The 27,383-nt window shown below is 41.8% G+C and overlaps 1 protein-coding gene across 2 annotated transcripts; it reads right to left on the reverse strand.

Annotated features, from left to right (window-relative positions):
• Positions 1-4,061: 4,061 nt before the first annotated feature.
• Positions 4,062-26,029, reverse strand: LOC112251131 (glutathione hydrolase-like YwrD proenzyme). 2 transcript variants are annotated; one of them, XM_024421900.2, is made up of 11 exons: positions 25,792-26,029; positions 24,884-25,037; positions 23,883-24,036; positions 18,908-19,114; positions 17,642-17,794; positions 17,377-17,464; positions 16,283-16,454; positions 6,895-7,051; positions 5,991-6,161; positions 5,817-5,901; positions 4,062-5,393 (listed from the first exon to the last, which is right to left on the reverse strand). In XM_024421900.2, exons 1-11 carry the CDS (start codon positions 25,874-25,876, stop codon positions 5,152-5,154), a joined length of 1,668 nt encoding a protein of 555 aa, XP_024277668.1. In that variant the 5' UTR covers positions 25,877-26,029; the 3' UTR covers positions 4,062-5,151. The 2 variants fall into 2 exon arrangements, with proteins under 2 accessions (XP_024277668.1, XP_024277659.1); XM_024421891.2 differs by lacking the exon at positions 25,792-26,029 and adding an exon at positions 25,240-25,751.
• Positions 26,030-27,383: the final 1,354 nt, after the last annotated feature.

Consider the following 27,383-nt stretch of genomic DNA (forward strand, 5'->3'; position numbering starts at 1 on the left):
TTTTAATATCTCGCATGGAATAGCCATCATTTCCAGAACAAGAAGAGACTAACGAGTTTCAGAAGAAAGGACTTTGTTTCTGGACATTTTGCGCCTGTAATCGAACCCACAAATGCTGATGCTCCAGATACTCAACTAGTATAAAGAAGGCCAGTTTTATTGCTTCTTTAATCAGAACAGTTTTCAGCTGTGCTAACATAAATGCAAAAGGGTTTTCTAATGATCAATTAGCCTTGTAAAATACTAAACTTGGATTAGCTAACACAACATGCCATTGGAACACAGGAGTGATTGTTGCTGATAATGGGCCTCTGTAAGCCTATGTAGACATTCTATAAACAAAGCTGCTGTTTCCAGCTACAATAGTAATTTCAAATCAAATCTAATTTTATTTGTCACATACACATGGTTAGCAGATGTTAATGCGAGTGTAGAGAAATGCTTGTGCTTCTAGTTCCGACCGTGCAGTAATAACTAACAAGTAATCTAACAATTTCACAACAACTACCTTATACACACAAGTGTAAAGGAATGAATAAGAATATGTACATAAAAATATATATGGATGAGCGATGGCGGAATGGCATAGGCAAGATGGTATAGAGTACAGTATATACATATGAGATGAGTAGTGTAGGGTATGTAAACATTATATAAAGTGGCATAGTTTAAAGTGACTAGTGATACATTTATTACATCCAATTTTTACTTATTAAAGTGGCTAGAGTGAAATTGGGTGGTGTAGTTGTCCTGGAGAGCAGGTAGTTTGCCCCCGGTGATGCGTTGTGCAGACCTCACTACCCTCTGGAGAGCCTTACGGTTGTGGGCGGAGCAGTTACCGTACCAGGCGGTGATACAGCCCGACAGGATGCTCTCGATTGTGCATCTGTAAAAGTTTGTGAGTGTTTTCGGTGACAAGCCAAATTTCTTCAGCCTCCTGAGGTTGAAGAGGCGCTATTGTGCCTTCTTCCTCACGCTGTCTGTGTGGGGGACCATTTTAGTTTGTCTGTGATGTGTACGCCGAGGAACTTAAAACTTTCCACCTTCTCCACTTCTGTCCCATCGATGTGGATATGGGGGTGCTCCCTCTGCTGTTTCCTGAAGTCCACGATCATTTCTTTGTTTTGTTGACATTGAGTGTCAGGTTATTTTCCTGACACCACACTCCGAGGGCCCTCACCTCCTCCCTGTAGGCCGTCTCGTCGTTGTTGGTAATCAAGCCTACTACTGTAGTGTCGCCTGCAAACCTGATGATTGAGTTGGAGGCGTGCATTGCCATGCTGTCATGGGTGAACAGGGAGTACAGGAAAGGGCTGAGAACGCACCCATTAACAATGTCTGCACTGTATTTCTGATCAATTTGATTATATTTTAACGGACAAAAAAATTGCTTTCAAAAACAAGGAAACCTCACTCAGAAGTTAGTCAGAACGGTAGTGTATATGAACTCAGCAAAAAAACAGAAACGTCCTCTCACTGTCAACTGCGTTTATTTTCAGCAAACTTAACATGTGAAAATATGTGTATGAACATAAGATTCAACAACAGACATAAACTGAACAAGTTCCACAGACAAACAGTCAGTATCTAGTGTGGCCACCAGCTGCATTAAGTACTGCAGTGCATCTCCTCCTCGTGGACTGCAGCAGATTTGCCTGTTCTTGCTGTGAGATGTTACCCCACTCCTCCACCAAGGCACCTGCAAGTTCCCAGATGTGCTCAATGGGATGGATTGAGATCCGGGCTCTTTGCTGGCCATGGCAGAACACTGACATTCCTGTCTTGCAAGAAATCACATACAGAACGAGCAGTATGGCTGGTGGCATTGTCATGCTGAATGTCAGGATGAGCCTGCAGGGAAGGGTATCACATAAGGGAGGAGGATGTCTTCCCTGTAATGCACATCATTGAGATTGCCTGCAATGACAACAAGCTCAGTCCGATGATGCTGTGACACACCGCCCCAGACCATGATGAACCCTCCACCTCCAAATCGATCCCGCTCCAGAGTATAGGCCTCAGTGTAACGCTCATTCCTTCGACGATAAACGTGAATCCTACCATCACCCCTGGTGAGACAAAACCGCAACTCTTCAGTGAAGAGCACTTTTTGCCAGTCCTGTCGGGTCCAGCGACGGTGGGTTTGTGCCCAGTGATGTCTGGTGAGGACCTGCCTTACAACAGGGCTACAAGCCCTCAGTTCAGCCTCTCTCGGCCTATTGCGGACAGTCTGAGCACTGATGGAGGGATTGTGCGTTCCTGGCGTAACTCGGGCAGTTTTTGCTGCCATCCTGTATCTACCGGTGTGATGTTCGGATGTACCGATCCTGTGCAGGTGTTGTTACACATGGTCTGGCAATACGAGGACGATCAGCTGTCCGTCCTGTCTCCCTGTAGCACCGTCTTAGGCGTCTCACAGTACATACATTGCAATTTATTGCCCTGGCCACATCTGCAGTCCTCATGCCTCCTTGCAGCATGCCTAAGGCACATTCACGCAGATGAGCAAGGACCGTGGGCATCTTTCTTTTGGTGTTTTACAGAGTCAGTTGAAAGGTCTCTTTAGTGTCCTAAGTTTTCATAAGTTTGACCTTAATTGCCTACCGTCTGTAAGCTGTTAGTGTCTTAACAACCGTTCCACACGTGCATGTTCATTAATTTATGTTTCATTGAACAAACATGGGAGTGTTTAAACCCTATACAATGAAGATCTGTTTTTACGAATTATCTTTAAAAGACAAGTTTCTTTTTTTGGGGGGCGTACACCCGACCACATTGCACTACCCAGTTTGGGAATACCTGATCTAAGCTGTTTATCCCACTGAAAACAGTTGCCAAATAAAACAATACTATAAGCACACATTTACCGGTAGAAATAACTTTTTTTATTTGTCTTTTCATTTACATAAGCAAATTCATACTTTCTCATATTTTGGTTGCTAAATGTGCAACCCAGTCATTCGTTCAATTAGTTCGATATTTATGGACACCACCTTGTCGTTCGTTCATTATGTTCTGTTGGTATGCTCGCTGGCAAAATTAATTTCCCTTGCTTTCTAACTAGCCAGCAAGCTACGGCATCGGCATCACGACACCTGGGCCAGAATAACAGCAACGTAGCTGTTTTCTATTGACATTAATTCAGATACATCCATAACAATGAGCTGATGATGCATGAATTTGCCTGGCATAGCTAGAAAAGTTTGCCATCTCATCAGGTCACTCGACACTGTTCATTACGAGGAGACCGCACTGCATATCAAAAACTAGGCTAGAAGCTATCTAAATGTTTTTGTCTCCCAGCAAACCTGCCAAAATGACAACCAAATAAAAAAATATTAGTTCCTGAAAATAGCTAGTCAAACTAGAAACATGGGAGGATTTAACAGCATAGCGTCACCTGTGGCATGACTGCAACTGTAGGGACCAGAGAAATTCATGTTCACCACTCACCACGGTAGGTCATCAGACGCTCCAAAAAAATAAGTCTCTGCAAAAACAAATCAATGCTAGCTTGCTAGTTAAGTTTTTCCTCGTTGGACCTGTGTTTACAATGTATCCTATTTCGTTTTGTGTGGTTGTTGGTTTAGCTTTCTGTAACTTTGTAGCAAGTACGGTCTGCAGTTGTAAATGAGAACTTGTTCTCAACTGGCCTACCTGGTTAAATAAAGGTGAAATAAAAAAATGTAGGCGCTTATTGCGTCATGATTGCAAGGTGTCCCAATATCTTTTCCAACTGTCTCGATATCTTTTTCAACTGTGCCTTTATCTGGTTTTAATGTCCATCCTAGAATGCCCTTCTAGCCAATCAGAAATGAGTATTCAACAACGCTGTGGTATAATATAACATTAACTCCTGCAGAATTATGCATTTCTTGAAGTGAAATTACACAACAAATGTTAATTTTGTCTCAGGAACAGGAGTTGAGAAACATGATTTCTTTCTTTCAGCATCTTTTTAGAAATGTGAATGCACGTGTAATGTGTTATCTTTGACACTGTTATGCAAGCAGACAGTATTTCAATCACACCTAAGATGAACTGAAGTCTTATCAGAAACATTTTGTCATTTTCTCAGCTTTTAATTTTCTTAAAACTGGTCAAACTGATGACATTTGGACATTTTGCACAGACCACTGTTTTGGAGTTATTGTGTTTTCTCCACGGTCCCTACGCGAAGCAGACAACTTTACTAGTGCTAAAACTAGACTACTAATGCATTCTATCGATTTAAAATATTATTCTGGTGAGCACTACTGTATTTAGTCTTCTGGGGCAACAAATAATGACAGAAGAGAAGCTGCATGTATCAAACTATAAGTGATAAACAAATAGCCTACCAAATGTTGGAAATGATAATAAGGCCAATCAAATGTCAGAAATTATAAGCAAAAACAGGCATCTTATCCGGGTTTCTCATAATGTTAATATGATGTTTACATGCATCAACTCAAAAACAGAATACTTGAGTATCCTGAATAATAATGGGATATTGCTGTGCATGTAAACATGGTCAGTGAGTGGACAAGTGTAGTGTACTGTCATACTGTAAATATTCTGTAAGCTCTCTAGCTCCCCCTAGGGAGGGGAGAGGGTCACTAGTACTCTCAGAAAAAAAGGTTCTATCTAGAACCTAAAAGGGTCTCCTGCTGTCCCCATTGGAGAACACGTTGAATGATGGTTCAAAGTAGAACCCTTTTGGATCCAAGTAGAACCCTTTCCACAGAGGGTTCTACACGGAACACAAAATGGTTCTACCTGGAACCAAAAATGGTTTTACCTGGAACCAAAAAGGGTTCTCCTATGGGGACAGTCGAAGAACCCTTTTGGAATCGTTTTTTCGAAGAATGTAGAGCTGTACGATTATTCAAATTCATATCAAAATCGCAATATCGACATGTGCAATATCCATATTGCAAGAGATTCATATTGGGTGCAATATTTTGAACCGGCACTAAGCTGCGTGTAACATCTGTTTTTATTATTATTATTATTATTATCTGTTTCTTAATATAAATCATTCTATTTCACTGATTCCAAAAGTTCACCCAAATGTTTTGATCTATATCGCAAGCCAAAATCGCAATTGCAATATTTGGTCAAAAAAAATCGCAATTATATTTTTTGGCCGATATTGTGCAGCCCTAGTCACTAGTACCCCTGGGCACAACCATCAGCTCTGGGGTCTGATCCTGCCCACAACACCCTAACATTGAGCTCTGCATCCTGGGTAGACAGGTTCCACCAATCCCCTACTGAGATGACCTGGCCTCGCCCAAACTGACTCCGGTCATGGCCAGTGATAGGCCAGCAAACCACATGGCTACGCTTTTCCAGGTCTTCAGCAACACCCTCGTCGACACCCACCTCCAAATTGACACGCCACTGCTGGGCTGTGAGAGGAGAGGATGCAGATAAAGCAGGATTTCCGGTAGGACATGTGGAGTTTTTATTATGACAAATAAATACTTCATTTTCACACACTTTCCTATCTCTATGCATTACTAACAACATGTGTGTGCACGTTTCTTAGACTAAATTATGATAGTATTTTTTCCTGATGCATGCAAAATATTATAGTGTAGTTTACTAAACATGTAAACATAGCCCGTCAGGCAGAAGGTCTGGGCATCGAGGAGGGGGGTTAGGGTTACTCTACCTGATCTACAGTACAGTAAGCAGATTTCTACTGTGGGTAGGCTGATTAACATCAGAGAGAGAGAGAGAGAGAGAGAGAGAGAGAGAGAGAGAGAGAGAGAGAGAGAGAGAGGAGGGTCATGTGGCCTGGCCTCTAGCCTGGTTCACAGAGAGCTTACCAGCCTTGTCATGCTGCACATACATGCGAGGGGCATCTAGCGCCTCTTGGGGGTTCATCCCAAACTCCAGCATGTTCAGCAACACCTGGATGGAGAGGAGAGAGAGAACACAGGCCACTAAACTAAAGCACCAGGAAAGAAAGAAAGTGAGTGAGTGAGTGAGCGTGCGTGCACCTGTATGTGGCCCTGCGGCTGCATAAAGGCTCCCATGACCCCGAGGGAGCAGAGTAGGCGTCCAGAGGCGGGGTCGGTCAGCAGGGCCGGGATGATGGTGTGGTACGGTCTCTTCCCCGGCCCTACACAGTTACTATGGCTACGCTCCAGAGAGAAGTGAGCACCTCGGTTCTGATGGGCCACAGAGTTCAGATGGAACCAGGAGGAAACAATGAAAGCAATTCAACAGATATATTTCAGTTCCAAACTGTATACCTACGATAAATATTTTGGGCGACCTGATCAAATTCACAGAAATGTGATTTATAGATCGATCTATCATTCTACTTGAAAGCAAGTCTAAGAAGCGGTGGATCTGTTCTATGTGCGCTATTTCTATGCTTCCCATTAAGTTTTGTTTTTGCGTATTTTACTTTCAGCTTTGTACACCAGCTTCAAACAGCTAAAACAACAATATTTTTGGTTATGTAAAATATACTTCACAGCGGTTTAGATGGGACAATGATTCTCTACACTATACTAACTTATTTTGTCACATAAACTGAAATGAAGCTAACTTTTCAGTTTTAGAAAACAGGAAATGGCAGAGCGATTTCTGCATAGTGCAAATTTAACTGTTTGTGGCAGGACTAGAATAAACTTGAAGCCTAAATATTGACAATAAAAAGTTTCCTTTCTATTCCCATAGTTTTAAAACTTGGGCCAAGACTCAATCTGTATCGCAGAAGATCCGCCCTATAGCGTGATAGAAATTGAAAGGCAATGTTCCTGAGTAAGCGGAGACTGCATTCACGGGAAAAGCTGCATATTTCGGTTCAATTGGAAATAACCTTTACATTTCAATCGAGGTACGGATTGAATTTAGCCCTTGGTTCCTCAACGACCGAGACAGGCTGCCACTCACTTGCAGGGAGAAGCCACAGCTCTGAGGCACCAAACCAGTTCCGAAGCCCATGTAGTTACTGTTGATGAATGAGCAGGCGTTGCCCTGGCCGTCCACCACCGTGAAATACACCGTGTCACTTCCTGTGGGCACATCACGCTCCGCCATGGCGCTGGCCCTGAGGAATGGGAGAGAGAGAAAGTGAGGGGGGAGAAAGAGAGAGAGAGAGAGAGAGAGGGGAATAAACAGGAATTAGACTTTCTCATACACATATAATACAAATCGAAGTGAGGGGGATGGAAATGCTTTTGGCGGTTGATCTGCTTCTGTTCTGTGGGTGGCACTGTGTGCTCTTTTCAAAGGATGGGTCCCGGTCTCTCCTGGGCTATGGGATCCGGGGAGTCGGGTGCGGTCTGCTGGTCATTGGGATGACAACCCAACTCGAGATGAGGAGGGGTTTTAGCGGGTGGAATAGTGGGGACAAATTGGAGATTTACGTAGTAGCAATGCAAATATCATGGTAAAGCTATATAGACACTGAATCATCATGTTACTTTTTAATGGTACGTTTACAAACATATATTATGATAAATAGAATTTAAATTTGTGTCTCATTATGGTAACTGGTGAAATAAGTATAGCCCGTTATAATTGTAATGGCTTAGCAGATAATAAGAAAGACTATCAGTATTTACCTGGCTAAAAGAGAACGAATATAATATCTATTGTTCACAGGAAACTCGTTCAACAATTTTAGATGAAGTTTTGTGGAAAAAGGACTGGGGGAGAAATATATTTGTACCACGGGCAAAGAAATTCAAAAGGAGTGGTGATATTAATTAACAGTCATTTTTTTAAATTATTATTAACCTATACAGTCCAAATAATTATGATCCATGCTTCTTTGAAAATATAAAAATGTATCAAGCAACACAAAACTCTATTATTATGGTGGGAGATTATAATACGGTTTTAAATACCTCTATGGACTGTAAAGGAAATCACACTACAAACTATCACCCTCAGGCAATTAAGGAAATCATGAATGTCATGAATATATCGGAATTAGTCGATATTTGGAGGCTTAAACACTCTGACCTAGTGAGATATACATGGCGGAGGCTTAATCAAGCCAGTCGTCTTGATTACTTTCTTATGTCATTCTCTCTGGCACCACAAGTTTAAGTGTTGACAGGGGACAGAATGCGGTCGGACCATCACATAATTGGCATATATATTACTCTTACAGAATTTCCACGTGGGCGAGGATATTGGAAATTGAATCAAAGCCTACTGGATGATAATTTGGTTTTAACTAGGACAGGATAATTTATAACTGACTTTTTCCGACATAACATAGGTACAGCAGATCCCCTTATTGTATGTGACACTCTTAAATGTGCCTTTAGAGGCTGTGCAATTCAGTACTAATCTATAAAACAAAATCAATTTAGGTCAAAAGAGGAAATTGAAGGACTAACAGTACAGATAGATAGCAACAAAAACTGTACCATAGAGGCTTAGAGTAAGTTAGAGGAAAAATTGACGGCCTAGGAACAGTGGGTTAACTGCCTGTTCAGGGGTAGAACAACAGATCTGTACCTTGTCAGCTCGGGGATTTGAACTTGCAACCTTTTGGTTACTAGTCCAACGCAGAACTGAAAGAGTGTGCAAGCAAGGAGGCCTACAAACCTGACTCGGTTACACTAGCTCTGTCAGGAGGAATGGGCCAAAATTCACCCAACTTATTGTGGGAAACGTGTAGAATGCTACCTGAAACGTTTGACCCAAGTTAAACAATTTAAAGGCAATGCTACCAAATACTAATTGAGTGTATGTAAACTTCTGACCCATGTGATGTAAGAAATAAAATATTAAATAAATAATTCTCTCTACTGTTATTCTGACATTTCACATTCTTAGGATCACCACTTTATTTTAACTGACACAAGTCAGGGAATTCTTACAAGCATTAAATGTCAGGAATGTGAAAAACTGAGTTTAAATGTATTTGGCTAAGGTGTATGTAAACTTCCGACTTCAACAGTATATACACCTGTTCTGAAAGGCCTCGGAGTCTGCAACACGACTAAGCAAGGGGCACCACCAAGCCAGCAGCACCATGAAGACCAAGGAGCACTCCCAACAGGTCAGGGACAAAGTTGTGGAGAAGTACAGATCAGGTTTGAGTTCTAAAAAAATATCAGAAACTTTGAACATCCCACGGGGCACCATTAAATCGATTATTAAAAAAGGGAAAGAATATGGCACCACAACAAACCTGCCAAGAGAGGGCTGCCCACCAAAACTCACAGACCAGGCAAGAAGGGCATTAATCAGACAGGCATCAAAGAGACCAAAGATAACCCTGAAGGAGCTGCAAAGCTCCACAGCTGAGATTGGAGTATCTGTTCATAGGAACACTTTAAGCCGTACACTCCACAGAGCTGGGCTTTACGGGAGACTGGCCAGAAAAAAAGCCATTGCTTATTAAAGAAAAAAATAAGCAAACACGTTTGGTGTTCGCCAAAAGGCATGTGGGAGACTCCCCAAACATATGGAAGAAGGTACTCTGGTCAGATGAGACTAAAATGTAGCTATTTGGCCATTAAGGAAAATGCTATGTCTGGCGCAAATCCAACACCTCTCATCACCAGAGAATACCATCCCCACAGTGAAGCATGGTGGTGGCAGCATCATGCTGTAGAGGCTGTTTTTCATTGGCAGGGACTGGAAAGGTGGTCAGATTTTAAGGAATGATGGATTTCGCTAAATACAGGGAAATTCTTGAGGGAAACCTGTTTGTCTTCCAGAGATTTGAGACTGGAACAGAGGTTCACCTTACAGCAGGACAATGACCCTAAGCATACTGCTAAAGCAATGCTTGATTGGTTCAAGGAGAAACATTTAAATGTCTTGGAATAGCCAAAGCCCAGACCTCAATCCAAATAAGAATATATGGTATGACTAAAAGATTGCTGTACACCAGCGGAACCCATCCACCTTGATCAGTTTTGGCTTGAAGAATGGGCAAAAATCCCAGTGGTTAGATGTGAGAGACATACCCCAAGAGGCTTTCAGCTGTAATTGCTGCAAAAGGTGGCTCTACAAAGTATTGACTTGGGGGGGTGAATAGTTATGCAAGCTCAATTTTACTGTTCTTTTGTCTTATTTCTTGTTTGTTTCACAAGAAAAATATTTTTTGTTTTAGGCACGTTGTGTAAATCAAATGAAACAAACCCTCCCCAAAAATCGATTTTAATTCCAGGTTGTAAGGCAACAAAATAGGAAAATTAACAAATGATTGTCTTTTGTTGATTTTACATAACAACATTCCAACCTCGTTTAGCATGATCTATTCAATTATGCCATAATTTAGCTATTTGTATTAATTTGCATCAGTGACAATGACATACTTTTATTTTGAAGGCTAACCGCAAAGTCCACTATTGTGGCTAATCCTTATTGTGGCTAGTGTCACATAGATGGGTCCGACCACCATTAATCAAATAAGAGCTGTCTTATAAATGATGGTTATTTTAGATGATGACACCTAGCTATATAGTTAGCTAGCTAACTATTGCTATTGAAACAGATTATGTCGTTTTGCTATGTATTTCGGGAAGAACATTGTTTGCTTCCATGAGCTAGGTAGCTTTTTTTATGACCAGCAGTGTAGATGCACGAGACAACATTACCAGCATCATAGCACACGTATCGATGAATCGTTGTGACATATGAAATACGAGTGATAGTTTAATAAATGTGTAAAAAGTTTGCAAAAAATTTATGAACTGTCATATCGGTGCATCACTAGTAAAGACCCATCTCAACATCACGTGTTGTGGATAATACTTAATATATGAATACAATAACATGTGTGACATGGAATGTCAATGGAATTATGCAGCCAACCAAAATAAGGTATTTTCTTACTTATTTTCTTAAAAATAATAATGGCAACGTCTGTTTTTTTTTACAAGAAACTCACCTATCAGGAATTGAAAATGAAAGGTTTGGGCGAGCTTGGGATGGGTTGGCATTCTCCTCCACCTACTTCTCAAGATCCAGATGAGTGGGGGGGGGGGTGGAGGTAATTGTGGACGGTATGCAACTCTAGACAAGTCATCAACTAAACTAACCCACAACTACTAAACTATTAAACCACAACATGAAAGAGATGTGTCTATTTGAACTGTAGAGATAAAAACATCTATTACTATTACTCTCACATCCATATTCACAAATTTGCTTATTTACTGTGAACATTTCTTTAATTGACTGTTTCTGAATGTAAATAGTTTCATAGAATAATTACGGACCATAGCCCATTGTCCTTCACGTTATTGCTCAAACCTCCTATGCCAATAACAAATGTTCTTAAAATTCAACACAGTTTACTTCATATCTCAACACACAGATATACAGTGGGGCAAAAAAGTATTTAGTCAGCCACCAATTGTGCAAGTTCTCCCACTTAAAAAGATGAGAGGCCTGTAATTTTCATCATAGGTACACTTCAACTATGACAGACAAAATGAGAAAAAAAATCCAGAAAATCACATTGTAGAATTTTTAATTAATTTATTTGCAAATTATGGTGGAAAATAAGTATTTGGTCAATAACAAAAGTTTATCTCAATACTTTGTTATATACCCTTTGTTGGCAATGACAGAGGTCAAACATTTTCTGTAAGTCTTCACAAGGTTTTCACACACTGTTGCTGGTATTTTGGCCCATTCCTCCATGCAGATCTCCTCTAGAGCAGTGATGTTTTGGGGCTGTTGCTGGGCAACACGGACTTTCAACTCCCTCCAAAGATTTTCTATGGGGTTGAGATCTGGAGACTGGCTAGGCCACTCCAGGACCTTGAAATGCTTCTTACGAAGCCACTCCTTTGTTGCCCGGGCGGTGTGTTTGGGATCATTGTCATGCTGAAAGACCCAGCCACGTTTCATCTTCAATGCCCTTGCTGATGGAAGGAGGTTTTCACTCAAAATCTCACGATACATTGCCTCATTCATTCTTTCCTTTACATGGATCAGTCGTCCTGGTCCCTTTGCAGAAAAACAGCCCCAAAGCATGTTGTTTCCACCTCCATGCTTCACAGTAGGTATGGTGTTCTTTGGATGCAACTCAGCATTCTTTGTCCTCCAAACACCACGAGTTGAGTTTTTACCAAAAAGTTATATTTTGGTTTGATCTGACCATATGACATTCTCCCAATCTTCTTCTGGATCATCCAAATACTCTCTAGCAAACTTCAGACGGGCCTGGACATGTACTGGCTTAAGCAGGGGGACACGTCTGGCACTGCAGCATTTGAGTCCCTGGCGGCGTAGTGTGTTACTGGTGGTAGGCTTTGTTACTTTGGTCCCAGCTCTCTGCAGGTCATTCACTAGGTCCCCCGTGTGGTTCTGGGATTTTTACTTACCGTTCTTGTGATCATTTTAACCCCCACGGGGTGAGATCTTGCGTGGAGCCCCAGATCGAGGGAGATTATCAGTGGTCTTGTATGTCTTCCATTTCCTAATAATTGCTCCCACAGTTGATTTCTTCAAACCAAGCTGCTTACCTATTGCAGATTCAGTCATCCCAGCCTGGTGCAGGTCTACAATTTTGTTTCTGGTGTCCTTTGACAGCTCTTTGGTCTTGGTCATAGTGGAGTTTGGAGTGTGACTGTTTGAGGTGTCTTTTATACTGATAACAAGTTCAAACAGGTGCCATTAATACAGGTAACGAGTGGAGGACAGAGGAGCCTCTTAAAGAAGAAGTTGCAAGCCAGAAATCTTGCTTGTTTGTAGGTGACCAAATACTTATTTTCCACCATAATTTGCAAATAAATTCATTAAAAATCCTACAATGTGATTTTCTGGATTTTTCTTTCTCATTTTGTCTGTCATAGTTGAAGTGTACCTATGATGACAATTACAGGCCTCTCTCATCTTTTTAAGTGGGAGAACTTGCACAATTGGTGGCTGACTAAATACTTTTTTGCCCCACTGTACATGTCTTTGGAAATAAATGTAAATAGTGAAGTATGCCCAACTGTTGTCTGGGAAGCTCTTAAAGTATATATGAGAGGTTGTATCATGTCTTACTCTTCAAATAAGAAAAACAAGACCCATTAAGAATTTGAAATATTACAACAGAAAATCCACAGCTTAGAAAGAAAACGCAGTTTAGATAGAAATGCTTCAAAAGTTCAACACTTTTAAGCTTGAATATAACACAATAAACACCCACTGTTCAGAGATTGCTGCCATGATATCCAAGCAACAATGTGTTGAGCAAGGTGAAAGTACTGGGAAAATGCTTGCGGGGAAAAGGAACATACCACCCATAGCATTCAAACCCCTAATGGATCCTTCTGAAATAGACCCAGTCTTTAAAACATTTTAACACAAACTGTATGAATCTGAAAACAAAAAATCTAAAGAGAATATAGACAATTTCCTTAAGGCCATTTTACCAATTATAAGTGAACCACAGAAAATGAATATGAATATATATGAAGGTGAATTGTTGGAGGCCATCAGTAATCTACAAAATGGGAAATCTCCTGGTAATTTTATGGACACTTTCATAATTCATTAATTAATAGGCAGACACTAACTTTAACTACAGAATATCTCACCATAGTGCATTTCCATCTCCTCCTCTCTCCTTCATTCCTTTCTCAAGCACACAGAGAGAGGCTGTCAACAGTTAATTGAAATATGTTTTGTTGTGAAACATATTACTATCGATGTTTCCCTGCCCCTGCCCCTGCCGTTCTCATTCTAAATCAAAACTAATTTTTGTCAGGAGAATTTTATACTCCTGTTCATTTACCAATGAAATTAAATTACCTGTTAGTCTGTTATATCAGGATTTGTAAGATACTGATAGAAAAGGAAACAGGCAGAGGCCCAGTCTACCAAAGTTAAATGTTTATTCACGGGAACGTTCTGAAGTCAAGAATACAAATCAATTCATTTTATACTGGCTTCTCACGCCCACACATACACACGCACACACATACACACAAACATACGCACACACATACACACAAACATACGCACACACATGTCCTGCTACGCACACACTGTCTGTCTCACTTCCCAGCCAACATAGATAGTGACCTTGTCCTTGAGACATACTCCCCGTTCTCTCCCAAATCTCTAGTCAGGTCGGCACCAAGCTCAGACAGTCTGTGTTTAGAATACCATAAAGGCATATTGTTTCACCCTAATTCTGGCTAGGACTACACATTTATTGATTATGATTTCATACATTATAATCAATTCCATACAATTATATGTTTCATGGCGGAATATTCTAATCATTCAATTAACAGACAATTCTCACCTATCAATTTTACATATTAGTAAAGACTAAATAGAGAATAGTCTAATGGGTGAAAATATGATCCCTTGATGAGAGAACAGCATGTGCAGCCTGAGAAGGACCTTTCTCAAATCATCAGTAGCCTATAGCTGCATCATGCAGCCCATATACATTTTGATTTCTAAGACATTCTAAGGTTTGTATCATTCACAACTAAAGTTGCCAAATAACTTTAAATCTAGCGTAGGCTATAGGGCCTGTTTCAAATGATCACTTTTACACTCAACATAGCCACTTGCTCTAAAATTAGAAGAATATCCTTTAAGTTCAATTATATTCTTCTTACTAAAAAAATAATATATACTGAACAAAAGTATAAAGATTTTACAGGATTGCAGTTAATATAAGGAACTCAGTCAATTTAAATAAATAAATGAGGCCCTAATCTATGGATTGCACATGACTGGGCAGGGGCGCAACAACGGGTGGGCCTGTGAGGGTATAGGCCCACCCACCGGGGAGCCAAGCCCAGCAAATCATAATGAGTTTTTCCCCCAGGAAATGGCTTTGTTACAGACAGAAATACTCCTCAGTTTCATCAGCTGTCTGGGTGACTGGTCTCAGACGATACCGCAGGTGAAGAAGCCAGATGTGGAGATCCTGGGCTGGCGTGGTTACACGGTAGTGCGTACAGCCCAGTACTTTACTGGGGCAAAGCTGCCTGCCATCCAGGACCTCTACACCAGGCGGTGTCAGAGGAAGGACCTAAAAATTGTCAAAGACCCCAGCCACCCCAGTCATAGACTGTTCTCTCTACTACCACATGGCAAGCGGTACCGGAGTGCCAAGTGTAGGACAAAAAGGCTTCTCAACCGTTTTTACTCCCAAGTCATAAGACTCCTGAACAGGTAATCAAATGGCTACCCGGACTATTTGCATTGTGTGCCCCCCCCCAACCCCTTCTTTTTACGCTGCTGCTACTCTCTGTTTATCATATATGCAGTCACTTTAACTATACATTCATGCACATACTACCTCAATCAACCTGACTAACCGGTGTCTGTATGTAGCCTCTCTACTTTTATAGTCTCGCTACTGTATCGAGCCTGTCTTTTTATTTCCTACCTATTGTTCACCTAATACCTTTTTTGCACTATTGGTTAGAGCCTGTGAGTAAGCATTTCACTGTAAGGTCTAAGGTCTACACCTGTTGTATTCGGCACACGTGACTTTGATTTGATTTGACGATCACATTCCTCAGTAACATGTGAGTCAACCAAACTTCTCCAAGGAAACAAGATCCTGGAGTTTCAAGTTGGTCTGGAGAGAATTCCAAGAACATGGAGCTGAATAACTAAAACACTATAAAAAATATATTGTATAGATCAATAATCTATTAAAATACCTATTGTTTTTACTAGTATAATGTCTGTCCCTCAGTTTTATGTCATTGTTGTTACATACAATTATTAGCTAATCACACCCTTTTAGTATGTCATAATTTTGAGGATTCCATGAATAATTTGGTGTCAGTCCAGTGTCACTTGGTGTTACTCAATTTAAATGAAGGGAAATAACATTGTGAGCAAAATTAATAATCGTATCACTGCAGTAAATTATTTTTAAAGGGTTAATGACCTTAGATTTGAGCATCTGTGACCTCCATTTAAGAAAATATTCAATAACCTAAAATGTCTCATTAGTGTTACCATCATTGGTGTTACTACTCCTACTGGTGCACAATGTTATCCTAGTGGTGAAAAGTCTTTAAAGTCATTAACCTGCCATATTAGTTGATTTAGAATGGGATGATGTACCCAAATATATTTCAATAAATGAAAAGAGAGTGAAAAAAATTCATAAATGCCGCCGCAATTCAAGAACGACCCAGCAAAGTGAGAACATTTCTCTCTGGTCCTTGAAAACAAAAAAAGGTGGCATTCACTCAAAGCCCTGATCCTGTCATGGGTCGAGACATTCTCTCTCTCTCTCTTGCACTTACTAACTCTCTCCCTCTAATTATTTTTCTCTCACTTGCTCACTCATAACAAACACACACACACACCTTTGTGGTCTTACCTGTCCATTTGTATGGTGTGTGAGAGCTGCAGGCTGTAGTCTTTAGACAGTAGACTCTCCAGAGGGACTTTAACGTGATCTGGGTCAGCACAGTAATGGACTGTATGAGCCAAGCTCAGCTTCAGGGCCTCAGCCAACACATGGAGGTAACTTGCACTGTTATGACCCATCTCTGCAGAGCACAAATACACACAAAGTGAATCAGTCAGTGGGTTGCATTGAACAGGCCAGTGTTTGTCAACTCTGATTCTGGAGCAGACCCAGGGTTGGAGGGTCTTTGTGGAAAGTCAAGGCGGGTCAACAAAATATCCTCACTGTGAATAACAGGTGGCTAAGCCTTATATGATCATTTCCTTTTGATTCATATCAAAGCAACAATTGAAAAATGTTGCTGTAAGTTAAAATTAAACACACAAAGTACAGTTACATGCGCAAATCAAATACACAGCTGGAACTCCGATTGAGTTGTTAGTCAGAATAATAGTCAGATTAATAGAATAGTTTGATTAAAACGTTTGCATGCTTTGCAAGAATAACGATTTCCCCAATAATCCTGTTTACATGGACACATCTGAAATCAGGTGACCTGATAGGACTCTGATAAATGCAGAAAATTGCCAATCAAAATAAACTTTCTACCATGTCAATTTTGGGAAGCCTATTTTATTCGGACATATAAAGTTTGTATGTGAAAACTACTTCTAAGATGCATACTCTCAGTTGTTCTGAACTCACTTCACTCGCGCTAAAAACAGGGAGGCTCGCACGGCTGGTGCTAACACATGCGCAGATGAAATACACTGCTGAAACGACGATTTAAGGTGTTTACATGTCCTAATAATTCTAAAGATTGCTCAGCAAACAAGGTGTTTTAATTGGCGTATAGTTACTTCAACAAAGATAAGCAGAGTAAGGTGTTTATATGACTAATGCCATACTCTGCCTGCTACCATAAACTGTTTAACATCGAATTATTAGTGTTCATGTAAATGTACTCACTGTCTCAGTGGAGTTTATATAGCTATGCTCTTCCCCACAATTAATACATACATAGCTGTCCTTCGTTGGGGAGACTGAGGTTAAGATGTAGCTACCTTTGATGGGGAAGTTCTCCAGTATATTGAGGGCCATGAGTGCTGCCATGCCTTGACCGTTAGGAGGGACTTCCCATAGCCTCACACCCTGAGAGAGACGGAGGGAGAGAAAGAGAAAGAGAAAGAGAGACACAGAGAGAGAATGAGAGAGAGAGACCACAGTAAGGGATTGATAGTAACATGAACATCGTGTCACTGTGATCCACCCTACAGTAGCAAATCCCTGCTTAGTTGGTTGTGGTGTGTTGTGTGTCCTTGAACCTACCCTGTAGTCAGTGTGGATGGGTTTGATCTCCTCGCTGTCATGGTTACGTAAATCATCCAGACTCATCACTCCTCCGTTCCGAATGATGACATCAACAATCAACTTCGCCACTCTGCCTTCATAGAACCCTACTTTACCATGCTGGCCCAGCTCCTGATCGGAGATGTCAGTCAGTCAGTCAGTCAATCAATCAATGAATCAATAAATGACTGGGAAATATTTACATGGATATTTGGGAGTGACACTATAACAAAACTACTCATCTGATATTCCAGTGAGCGCAATATGAGTCAGAAAGGAGTTTCTGTGTACACGTGACATGTCAGCCCACTTGGACTAGGGGCTCCTTTGTATACAGGATTGATAACAGACGCCATCCCTAATAGGTGGTGTGTTGCCACGCCAACAGGGAATGTGTCACCACAAACAGTTTGATATTGAACACACGCCATTCCTGTGGAAGGAGTTGTGGGTCAGATGATATGAACTGAAAAGAATCAATGAACTGAAAAGAATAATCAACTGAATGTGATTATGAATGGATGATGGCCTGATGGTATCCATGTTATCCATGGCATCACTCAGTAATAAATACTAATAATAATGTATTCAACTTCTATAGCGCTTTTTCAAGTGCTTCAAAAGCAAAAAACAAACAGGCAATACATCATCATGAGTAGACTAGCTATTGGTTTTATCAAAGATGTACTATATAGAAGAGATGGTTGACTGGTCGCTCTAACAATAGAAATGCATGTCCTCAAAGGCGATAGGCAGGCGGGAGAAGGCGAGATCTGTTGGGAACATTCTAGCCAATGAGAGGGCAGATACGCCTGTGAACAACAGGCACAACTCCGATATAAAATCGTTTGTCTTAACGTTGCCGGAATGTCAAGTGCATTACACTTATATCAGTACATTCGTAACAACTTAAGTCCTAAGCATTATGAAACTTGTATTAGATCAAATAAGCCTCGACACTCTTTCATTGCCCCCCATACAAAAACTCCTCACTTGGTTTGCTTAACGCTTATTTTCGCGTATACAGATTTTGGGGCGGAGTCTACCCTCTTACTCAAGTAAAACCCGACTAGTGACTCAGGGACTCACGGGTGAAAGGAACAAACCTGTCAGGCATGACATCAGAGATCGATACTATACACAGTAGGGTTGAGCCTGCCCCGGTAGTGAGAAATGCACACACAGACACTCCTCTCTGAGTAATGTTGAGCATCACTGATTCTACTCAGTCAAGGACAGGGTTACCTGGAAAGTTTGGGCCAGATGAGGGTTGGAGAACACCTGTCCATGTTTGGGCGCATCGTTCTTAATCAGGAAGTCTCTTCCCAGCTCCCTCCCAGCAGCCCTCATGGTACGGACCCACTTGGCCCAGTGGTGCGCGGTCACCTGGGCAACGGGGAATCCACACAGGGCGAGGTCAGAGGCGGGCCTCAGGACATCCTGGAGAGAGAGCTTGTAGACACATAGGAACAGGAAACACACAGTTAAGGAGTTAGGGTTTCCACTAGTTACCACAGCCACAACGTATAAATGGTCTATATCGTAGAAATTCATGATAATTGTTTTTGCTTTTTGGTCGTAATTTAAGGTTAGTGTTAGGCATAAGGTTAGCACTGTGGTTGAGGCTAGGGTTAGGTTTTTTAAAAACCTACGGTCGATGTTCACACCCCACGGGAATCTAATTAGCATAATAAAAACATCACCATAAAAATGTCAGTTTGAAATCAAATCAAAGTTTATTTGTCACGTGTGCCGAATACAGCAGGTGTAGACCTTACAGTGAAATGCTTACTTACAGGCTCTGACCAATGGTGCGAAAAATAAAAATTAAGTATGTGTGGGTAAGTAAAGAAATGAAACAACAGTTAAAAAACATTTGATAAAAGAGTAGCAAGGCTATATACAGACACCTGTTAGTCAGGCTTATTGAGGTAGTATGTCCATGTAGGTATTGTTAAAGTGACTATGAATATATGATGAACAGAGAGTAGCAGAAGCGTAAAAAGAGGGGTTGGCGGGTGGTGGGACACAATGCAGATAGCCCGGTTAGCCAATGTGCGGGAGCACTGGTTGGTCGGGCCATTTAGGTAATATGTACATGAATGTATAGTTAAAGTGACTATGCATATAAAATAAACAGAGTAGCAGCAGCGTAAAAGAGGGGTTGTGGGGGGGGCACACAATGCAAATAGTCCGGGTAACCATTTGGCTACCTGTTCAGGAGTCTTATGGCTTGGGAGTAATAACTGTTGAGAAGCCTTTTTGTCCTCAACCTGGCACTCCGGTACCGCTTGCCATTCGGTAGTAGAGAGAACAGTCTATGACTGGGGTTGCTGGGGTCTTTGACAATTTTTAGGTCCTTCCTTTGTCACCGCCTGGTGTAGAGGTCATGGATGGCAGGCAGCTTTGCCCCAGTGATGTACTGGGCCGTACGCACTACCCTCTGAAGTGCCTTGCGGTTGGAGGCCGAGCAATTGCCATACCAGGCAGTGACGCAACCGGTCAGGATTCTCTCGATGTTGCAGCTGTAGAACCTTTTGAGGATCTCAGGACCCATGCCAAATCTTTTTAGTTTCCTGAGGGGGAATATGCTTTGTCGTGCCCTCTTCACGACTGTCTTGGTGTGTTTGGACCATTCTAGTTTGTTATTGATGTGGACACCAAGGAATTTGAAGCTCTCAACCTGCTCCACTACAGCCCAGTCGTTGAGAATTGGTACGTGCTCGGTGCTCCTTTTCCTATAGTCCACAATCATCTCCTTAGTCTTGGTTAAATTGAGGGATAGGTTGTTATTCTGGCACCACCCGGCCAGGTCTCTGACCTCCTCCCCATAGGCTGTCTCGTTGTTGTCAGTAATCAGGCCTACCACTGGTGTGTCGTCAGCAAACTGAATGATGGTGTTGGAGTCGTGCCTGGCCATGCAGTCGTGGGTGAACAGGGAGTACAGGAGAGAACTGAGCACGCACCCCCGGGGAGCTCCAGTGTTGAAGATCAGCGTGGCAGATGTGTTGCTACCTACCCTCACCACCTGGGGGCAGCCTGTCAGGAAGTCCAGGATCCAGTTGCAGAGGGAGGTGTTTAGTCCCAGGATCCTTAGCTTGGTGATGAGCTTTCAGGCTTTCAGGGTGATGAGCTTTTGTCCAGGTGGGAAAAGGCCGTGTGGAGTGCAATAGAGATTGCATCATCTGTGGATCTGTTTGGGTGGTATGCAAATTGTAGTGGGTCTAGGGTTTCTGAGATAATGGTGTTGATGTGAGCCATTACCAGCCTTTCAAAGCACTTCATGCCTACGGACGTGAGTGATACGGGTCTGTAGTCATTTAGGCAGGTTGCCTTTGTTCTTGGGCACAGGCACTATGGTGGTCTGCTTGAAGCATGTTGGTATGAGACTCAATCAGGGACATGTTGAAAATGTCAGTGAAGACACATGCCAGTTGGTCAGCACATGCCCGGAGCACACGTCCTGGTAATCCGTCTGGCCCCGGAGCCTTGTGTATGTTGACCTGTTTAAAGGTCTTACTCACGTCGGCTACGGAGAGCGTGATCACACAGTCGCCCGGAACAGCTGATGCTCTCATGCATGCCTCAGCGTTGCTAAGATAGATATATCAGCTTTTTTGCAGTCTCAATCCAATGCATCCGCCTATTTAACACTTCCACATCTGCTGTGAAAGGTGACAGAGCTAAAGGGGTGTTTGTCAGACCATGAGACATCCCAAAATCGTCTGTAGCGTCCGGTTTGGCCTACAAACTATTATGACCCATCTATGGAAAGATGAGACTTTCACGAACACGATGGTGTTCTCCGTTTTACTCTACGATCCCCACCAACGTCTTGGGACTCATCTGAGTTCGGTACAGCCGATCTGCCAACTTCTTTCTGTAGCATCTGAACAGTTTGGGCTACACACTATGACCCCTCTGTGGAAAGGTGAGAATCTCAAGAACACATACATGTAGGTTGTTTTTCCTCTAGGACGCCCACATGCCTCAAGACTTGTCTGAAGGTCCGCTGGTAAATTTATAGTGAAAACTAAACTTAGATTAGAAGAAGGATTTAATTTATCTAGGGTTAATTTAAAACTAGGTTTAAAATTTCGTGCCCCAAGATTAATAGATAAACCTTTATTTAACCCAGTTTTAAGAGTTAATCCATGTTGGTGCAACCCACCCTATGTGTACAAAACATTAAAGACACCTGCTCATTCCATGACATAGACTGACCAGGTTGAATGAAGGTGATGTCACTTATTAAATCCACTTCAATCAGTGTAGACGAAGGGGAGGAGGCGGGTTAAAACCTCTTGCTCCTACCTGGCACGCAGGCGTCCCATCTAGAGCTCTGGAAATGCAAATGCGCTACGCTAAACGCTAATAGTATTAGTTAAAACGCAAACGTTCATTAAAATACACATGCAGGGTATTGAATTAAAGCTACACTCGTTGTGAATCCAGGCAACAAGTCAGATTTTTAAAATGCTTTTCGGCGAAAGCATGAGAAGATATTATCTGATAGCATGTAACACCCCAAAAGACCCGCAGGGGATGTAAACAAAATAATTAGCATAGTCGGCGCTACACAAACCGCACAATAAAATATAAAACATTCATTACCTTTGACCATCTTCTTTGTTGGCACTCCTTGATGTCCCATAATCAATATTGGGTCTTTTTTTCGATTAAATCGGTCCATATATAGCCTAGATATCGATCTATGAAGACTGTGTGATAAACTGAAAAAAATAGCGTTTCATAACGTAACGTCATTTTTTAAAAGTAAAAAAGTCGACGATAAACTTTCACAAAACACTTCGAAATACTTTTGTAATGCAACTTTAGGTATTAGTACACGTTAATAAGCAATAAAATTCATCAGGAGGCGATGTAAATTCTATAGGTGGTCGTCTGGAAAAAATGTCCGGAAAAAACTCAACCAATACATCCTGTTGGAGGCCGGAGGGAATCGGTTCCCTTGGGTCGGTTCGACCAAGAATCAAATCCGAAGCAAATGAGAAGACTCTAGACATCCTGTGGAAGCTGTAGGTACTGCAACCTCGGCCTCATTTAATACGGTTCACCTTTAACAATTCCTGGAAGTGGCGCATGGATATTTTTTTCCATTTTCAGTGATCAGATTTTCCTGCGCTTTTCGATGAAACAGACGCTCTGTTAAATCACAGCCGTGATTTAACCAGTTTTAGAAACGTCAGAGTGTTTTCTATCCACACATACTAATCATATGCATATACTATATTCCTGACCTGAGTAGCAGGGCGCTGAAATGTTGCGCGATTTTTAACAGAATGTTCGAAAAAGTAGGGGGTAGGAGCAAGAGGATAATTATTAAAGAAGGATTTTTAAGCTTTGACACAATTGAGACATGGATTGTGTATGTGTGCCATTAAGAGGGTGAATGTGCAAGACAAAATATGAAAGTGCCTTTGAACGGATATGGTAGTAGGTGCCTGGCATACTGGTTTATGTCAAGAAGGGTCCACCACCCAAAGGACACCCAGCCAACTTGACACAACTGTGAAAAGCATTGGAGTCCACATGGGCCAGCATCCCAGTGGAAAGCTTTTGACACCTTGTAGAATCCATGCCCAGACGAATTGCGGCAAATTTGTTTATCAATGTTTACATATCATTCTGTTTGTAACTACAGCTATAAATACAGCTGCCCTAACAGCCAGCAGCAGGTTGCCATGGAGAGAAAGTATGAAGTATGAGTATGACGTCTCAATTTAACACAATGTACTATACAGATCAACAAAGCAACAGCTCCTTTGAGGAAGCCATGGAAACAGAGTAGAACTGCCTGCTAGGGATGAACAGCTGGACCCAGGCCAAATACAGGTCAAGAATAAACAAATTAGATCTAAAAATAACAAGAGGACAGACAGTGTGTGGGACTGGGGGGCATGTTTTTAATGCTTATTGAAGGACGGACGCACTCAGAGTGCAGAGTCGTTCAGTTGTTGCCATGGATAAGCTACAAACAAAAAAACAAGTGGACAGAAAGGTGCCGTTTGTTGATGTTTTAGATCTAATGTATTTTTTAAAGATGGATGTACACTATGGATGCACTGCTTCACAACATGAGCGGTCTCACTGCATTAGAAACAGAATAGAATAGAGTAGAAATTCTATAAAATACTAAAGAAAAAAACATTATTGTCCATCTGGAGCTATAATAAAATAACCATACAACATACTTTACCTTCTGACTGCCAAACAGGCGGACGGTGTCACACCAGCAGGCCGCAGCCCCCGGCACGGTGGCGTTGAGGGCGTGGAAGGATGGGATCGGGTTAGACTCACTGTAGCCATACCTCTCCAGGAGATCCACTGTCTGTGCCCTGGGAGCCCGGCCACTGGAACAAGACACACGCACACAGTCAAACAGGGATCAACAGAAGCTAAATGTGTTGGTGTAGTAAGTAACACACAAATAATTTAGTATGACTGAGACCGAAAATTTCTAAGGCAGGCAAGCCACACTGGCTACCAACACACCCAAATGGGCCAGTGATTAGCTCAAGGTCACTGATCCAGAACTGGATGGTCAAATAAGTTCAAGGCTGCCACCCAATCAGTAAGAAACCAGTCCAGTATATTCAGTCAGTGCAACACACTAGGGTTAAATAGAAAGTATAACACAATAGTGGCTAGAAAAAACACAACGCCAAGATGAATAACACTGGTTATTCCAGAGTAAACTGGAACTGCACACACACACACACACACACACACACACACTACAACCAAAGACACATTACTTGGTAATAACACACTCATAAAGAAACAGAGGGAAAGTTATTCACTGAGTAACTGTGAACGGGGGGGGGTGTAAATCAGGGAAGGTTAGTCAAAACACATAAAACATGCAAAGGAATTTATCTACTGCTTTTAAAGGTCAGAATGGGTCTCCATTTATGCTGCATAGTATTCATAATACCGATTTCATGAAACTGCCATTGTGAACATGAGTCTCACTGTACGACACTGGCTCACTGGCTATTTTCAAACAAAAACATTGAGAATATATTAGATCATATTACCAGCCTAACCATTCATGATACAATAACCCGTTGCTGAAGATGCTGACTGTTAGTCTACCACATGTTTTTATCTGGCTGTAAAGTGTGTGGTTAAAAACGACAATGAAATATAACAAAACATGAGCTACTGGGTCTTGGCAGTGCAGTGCCACTCCCTCACCTGCCGTTCAGGCCGCGCACCTGGCCTGTGCTTGCGTCATAGAACAGACAGAAGCTGTCCCCACCGATCCCACAGCTGCAGGGTTCTGTCACGGCCAGGGCGGCAGCCACAGCCACAGCAGCATCAGCAGCATTCCCTCCTCTCTTCAAGATGTCTGTGAGGGGAGCAAGTCAAGATGGTATCTGAATATATCAGGTCCAGCCAGGGTCTGGACTCGGATTGGAGAGTCATTTAAAGCATAAAGTGATGGAAAGTGATATCGCCTACAAACATGAAACAACGTGCAAATTAAGATACTATTTTTCACATAGGCCTTAATCAAAGGCGCACTAAAGCATTGGACCAGAGCCACTCACCCAGACCAATGTTTGATGCCAAGGGTTGACTTGATGCCACACAGCCATGTAAACAAACAACAGCTGACCTGCGGGAGGTGAAGGGGAGATCGGGCTGCATAGCCTAGGCTACTTCTCCTTTATCACACAAAAAAACTATTTCCTTCAATACTTCCTCACGTGAAACGCACTGTGCAACAGTTCAGTCATTTCTGTTAAGAGGCACTCTATTTGGACGGCGAAAATAACTAGCTCAATAACGTTTCCTTGTGACATTCACTCGACAATTATTATAATCTAAATGTCATATGAATAATCTGATATTGTTCCACACTATTTTGCTACGTTGTGTCACTTTGCTTCCTGATCGATTAATCGGGGGTCGATTGATCCAGGAATGGTGGATGGATTACAGATCACATCCATGAACAATGCATTGCATTAAAATTACGTTTTTATTTGTATTGTGTGATGTCAAGTGGCAGTACATTGTAGTAGACTAGGCCTACACAACACAATATTCATGTTAGTTTATCAACAAAACAAATAAGACCCACGTGAATGTCTACTCACCAACATACTGTAATGAAACAGGCAGGGAGCAGGTCTCGAACCCTCGACCTTCTAGTCCGAGGTCCGGCGCGCTACCCAGGGTCATTACAATACTGTATACGACCAATGTTCCCTCTAAACTGCGTGCATGTGCGTCCGTAGCCTAGGCTACCGCTCTTTTATCACGCAACATTTTTCCCCCTGCGTTTCCTCACATGAAACGCACTGTGCAAAGTTCATGCATTTCTGTTGAGAGGCGCTGTATTTGGACGGCAAAAATAACTTGCTCAATAACGTTTCCCTGTGGCATACCGTCACTCGACAATTATTCAAATCTAAATGTCAAATGAATAATCTGATATTACTACACACAATTTTGTGTCACTTTGCTTTCTGCTCGATTAATCGGGGGTCGATTGAACCAGGAATGGAGAGATTACATACCACATTCTTTTCATTATGTGATGTCAAGTGGCAGTACGTTGTAGTAAACTTAACCTACACAAGATTAATGTTAGTTTATCAACAAAACAAATAAGACCAAAGTGAATGTCTACTCACCAACATACTGCATATGACAAATGTTACAAACTGTGTGCATGTGCTGGTGCACAGCTCCCCCAGGACTGCTGTGCAGAAAAATATCAGCCTGTGCAGAGAAGCACTAGATTGAACTTCACTCAACTTTCTACAGTTTTCCCCCTTATTAGTTAACACGATCAACCTTTCCCTTTACTGTAGGAATTTTGATCGAATCAACGCAATATTAGCCACTTTCAACATATGGAAACAAAAGGAACTATGCAAGACTTAAAGACAATGTATGCTTGATCTGAATATGTGTTCGGAGGGGCCATATGGATGGTGTGAAGCAATTGCGGAGCCTCCAGAGGCATGCAGAGGCCAAATTGAGCTCTGTACAGCATCACCTTGCCTACCCAAATTTTGGAACAATGAAGAGGGCTCCGTATAGTTCCTCATTGACATGATGGGTTGAAGGCAGGTGGTTGCGGGAGGTCCAGTATAAACACTAACTCACTTCCTTGACAACTTTCTGCACAACAGCTCTGCTCTGCTCTGCTCAGGCAAGCACAATACCAGATTAACCATGCAGGGCCTTTTAGTACGCAAAACTAACTATGCAAGACGTTTTGTTGTAGGCAGAATGCATCAGAGTAAGACTGGCCAATACTCTACACAGACCAGTGAGGCATAACCAATCAGAGCTGCAGTAGACCTATATGCAAATAGACCATTGCCATACATGGATCTGTGCCATTCACTTTGAACTGGACTGTGTTTACAGCATTAGCGGTCATGAGTAGATGTGCTTGTTTTGAGATCTAAGGGAGAGCTGCATGTAGCCACGCATAAACATTTAGTTCATATCCTTTGCTAGTTAGTGAATTATTAGCCCAGTTATAGATCATTTCTTGTCAGCAATGGGGGAGTTATTGCTTCCTACAAGAGCACAACACATTTCAAGACATCTTTGAAAAGCTAGTCAGGTAAAAATAATTGTTTTGTCTTAAAGGGGCAGTGTTGTATTTTGAGATAGGCTTGAATAAGCTAAGTAGTCAATATGCAGAGGGTAGCATAATTTGTCTAATTAT

This window comes from Oncorhynchus tshawytscha, linkage group LG01, assembly GCF_018296145.1.
Source record: "Oncorhynchus tshawytscha isolate Ot180627B linkage group LG01, Otsh_v2.0, whole genome shotgun sequence".
Lineage (NCBI taxonomy): Eukaryota > Metazoa > Chordata > Actinopteri > Salmoniformes > Salmonidae > Oncorhynchus > Oncorhynchus tshawytscha.

Bases quoted from the DNA above. Each gene is read 5' to 3' on its own strand.
- LOC112251131 (XM_024421891.2), bottom strand. From the start codon at position 25,339: ATGCAGCCCGATCTCCCCTTCACCTCCCGCAGGTCAGCTGTTGTTTGT. The intron at 17,465-17,641 runs GTAGGTTCAAGG...CGTCTCTCTCAG, and splicing joins CCATCCACACTGACTACAGG to GGTGTGAGGCTATGGGAAGT. The intron at 7,052-16,282 runs GTAAGACCACAA...CCCATTCCTCAG, and splicing joins CACACCATACAAATGGACAG to GGCCAGCGCCATGGCGGAGC.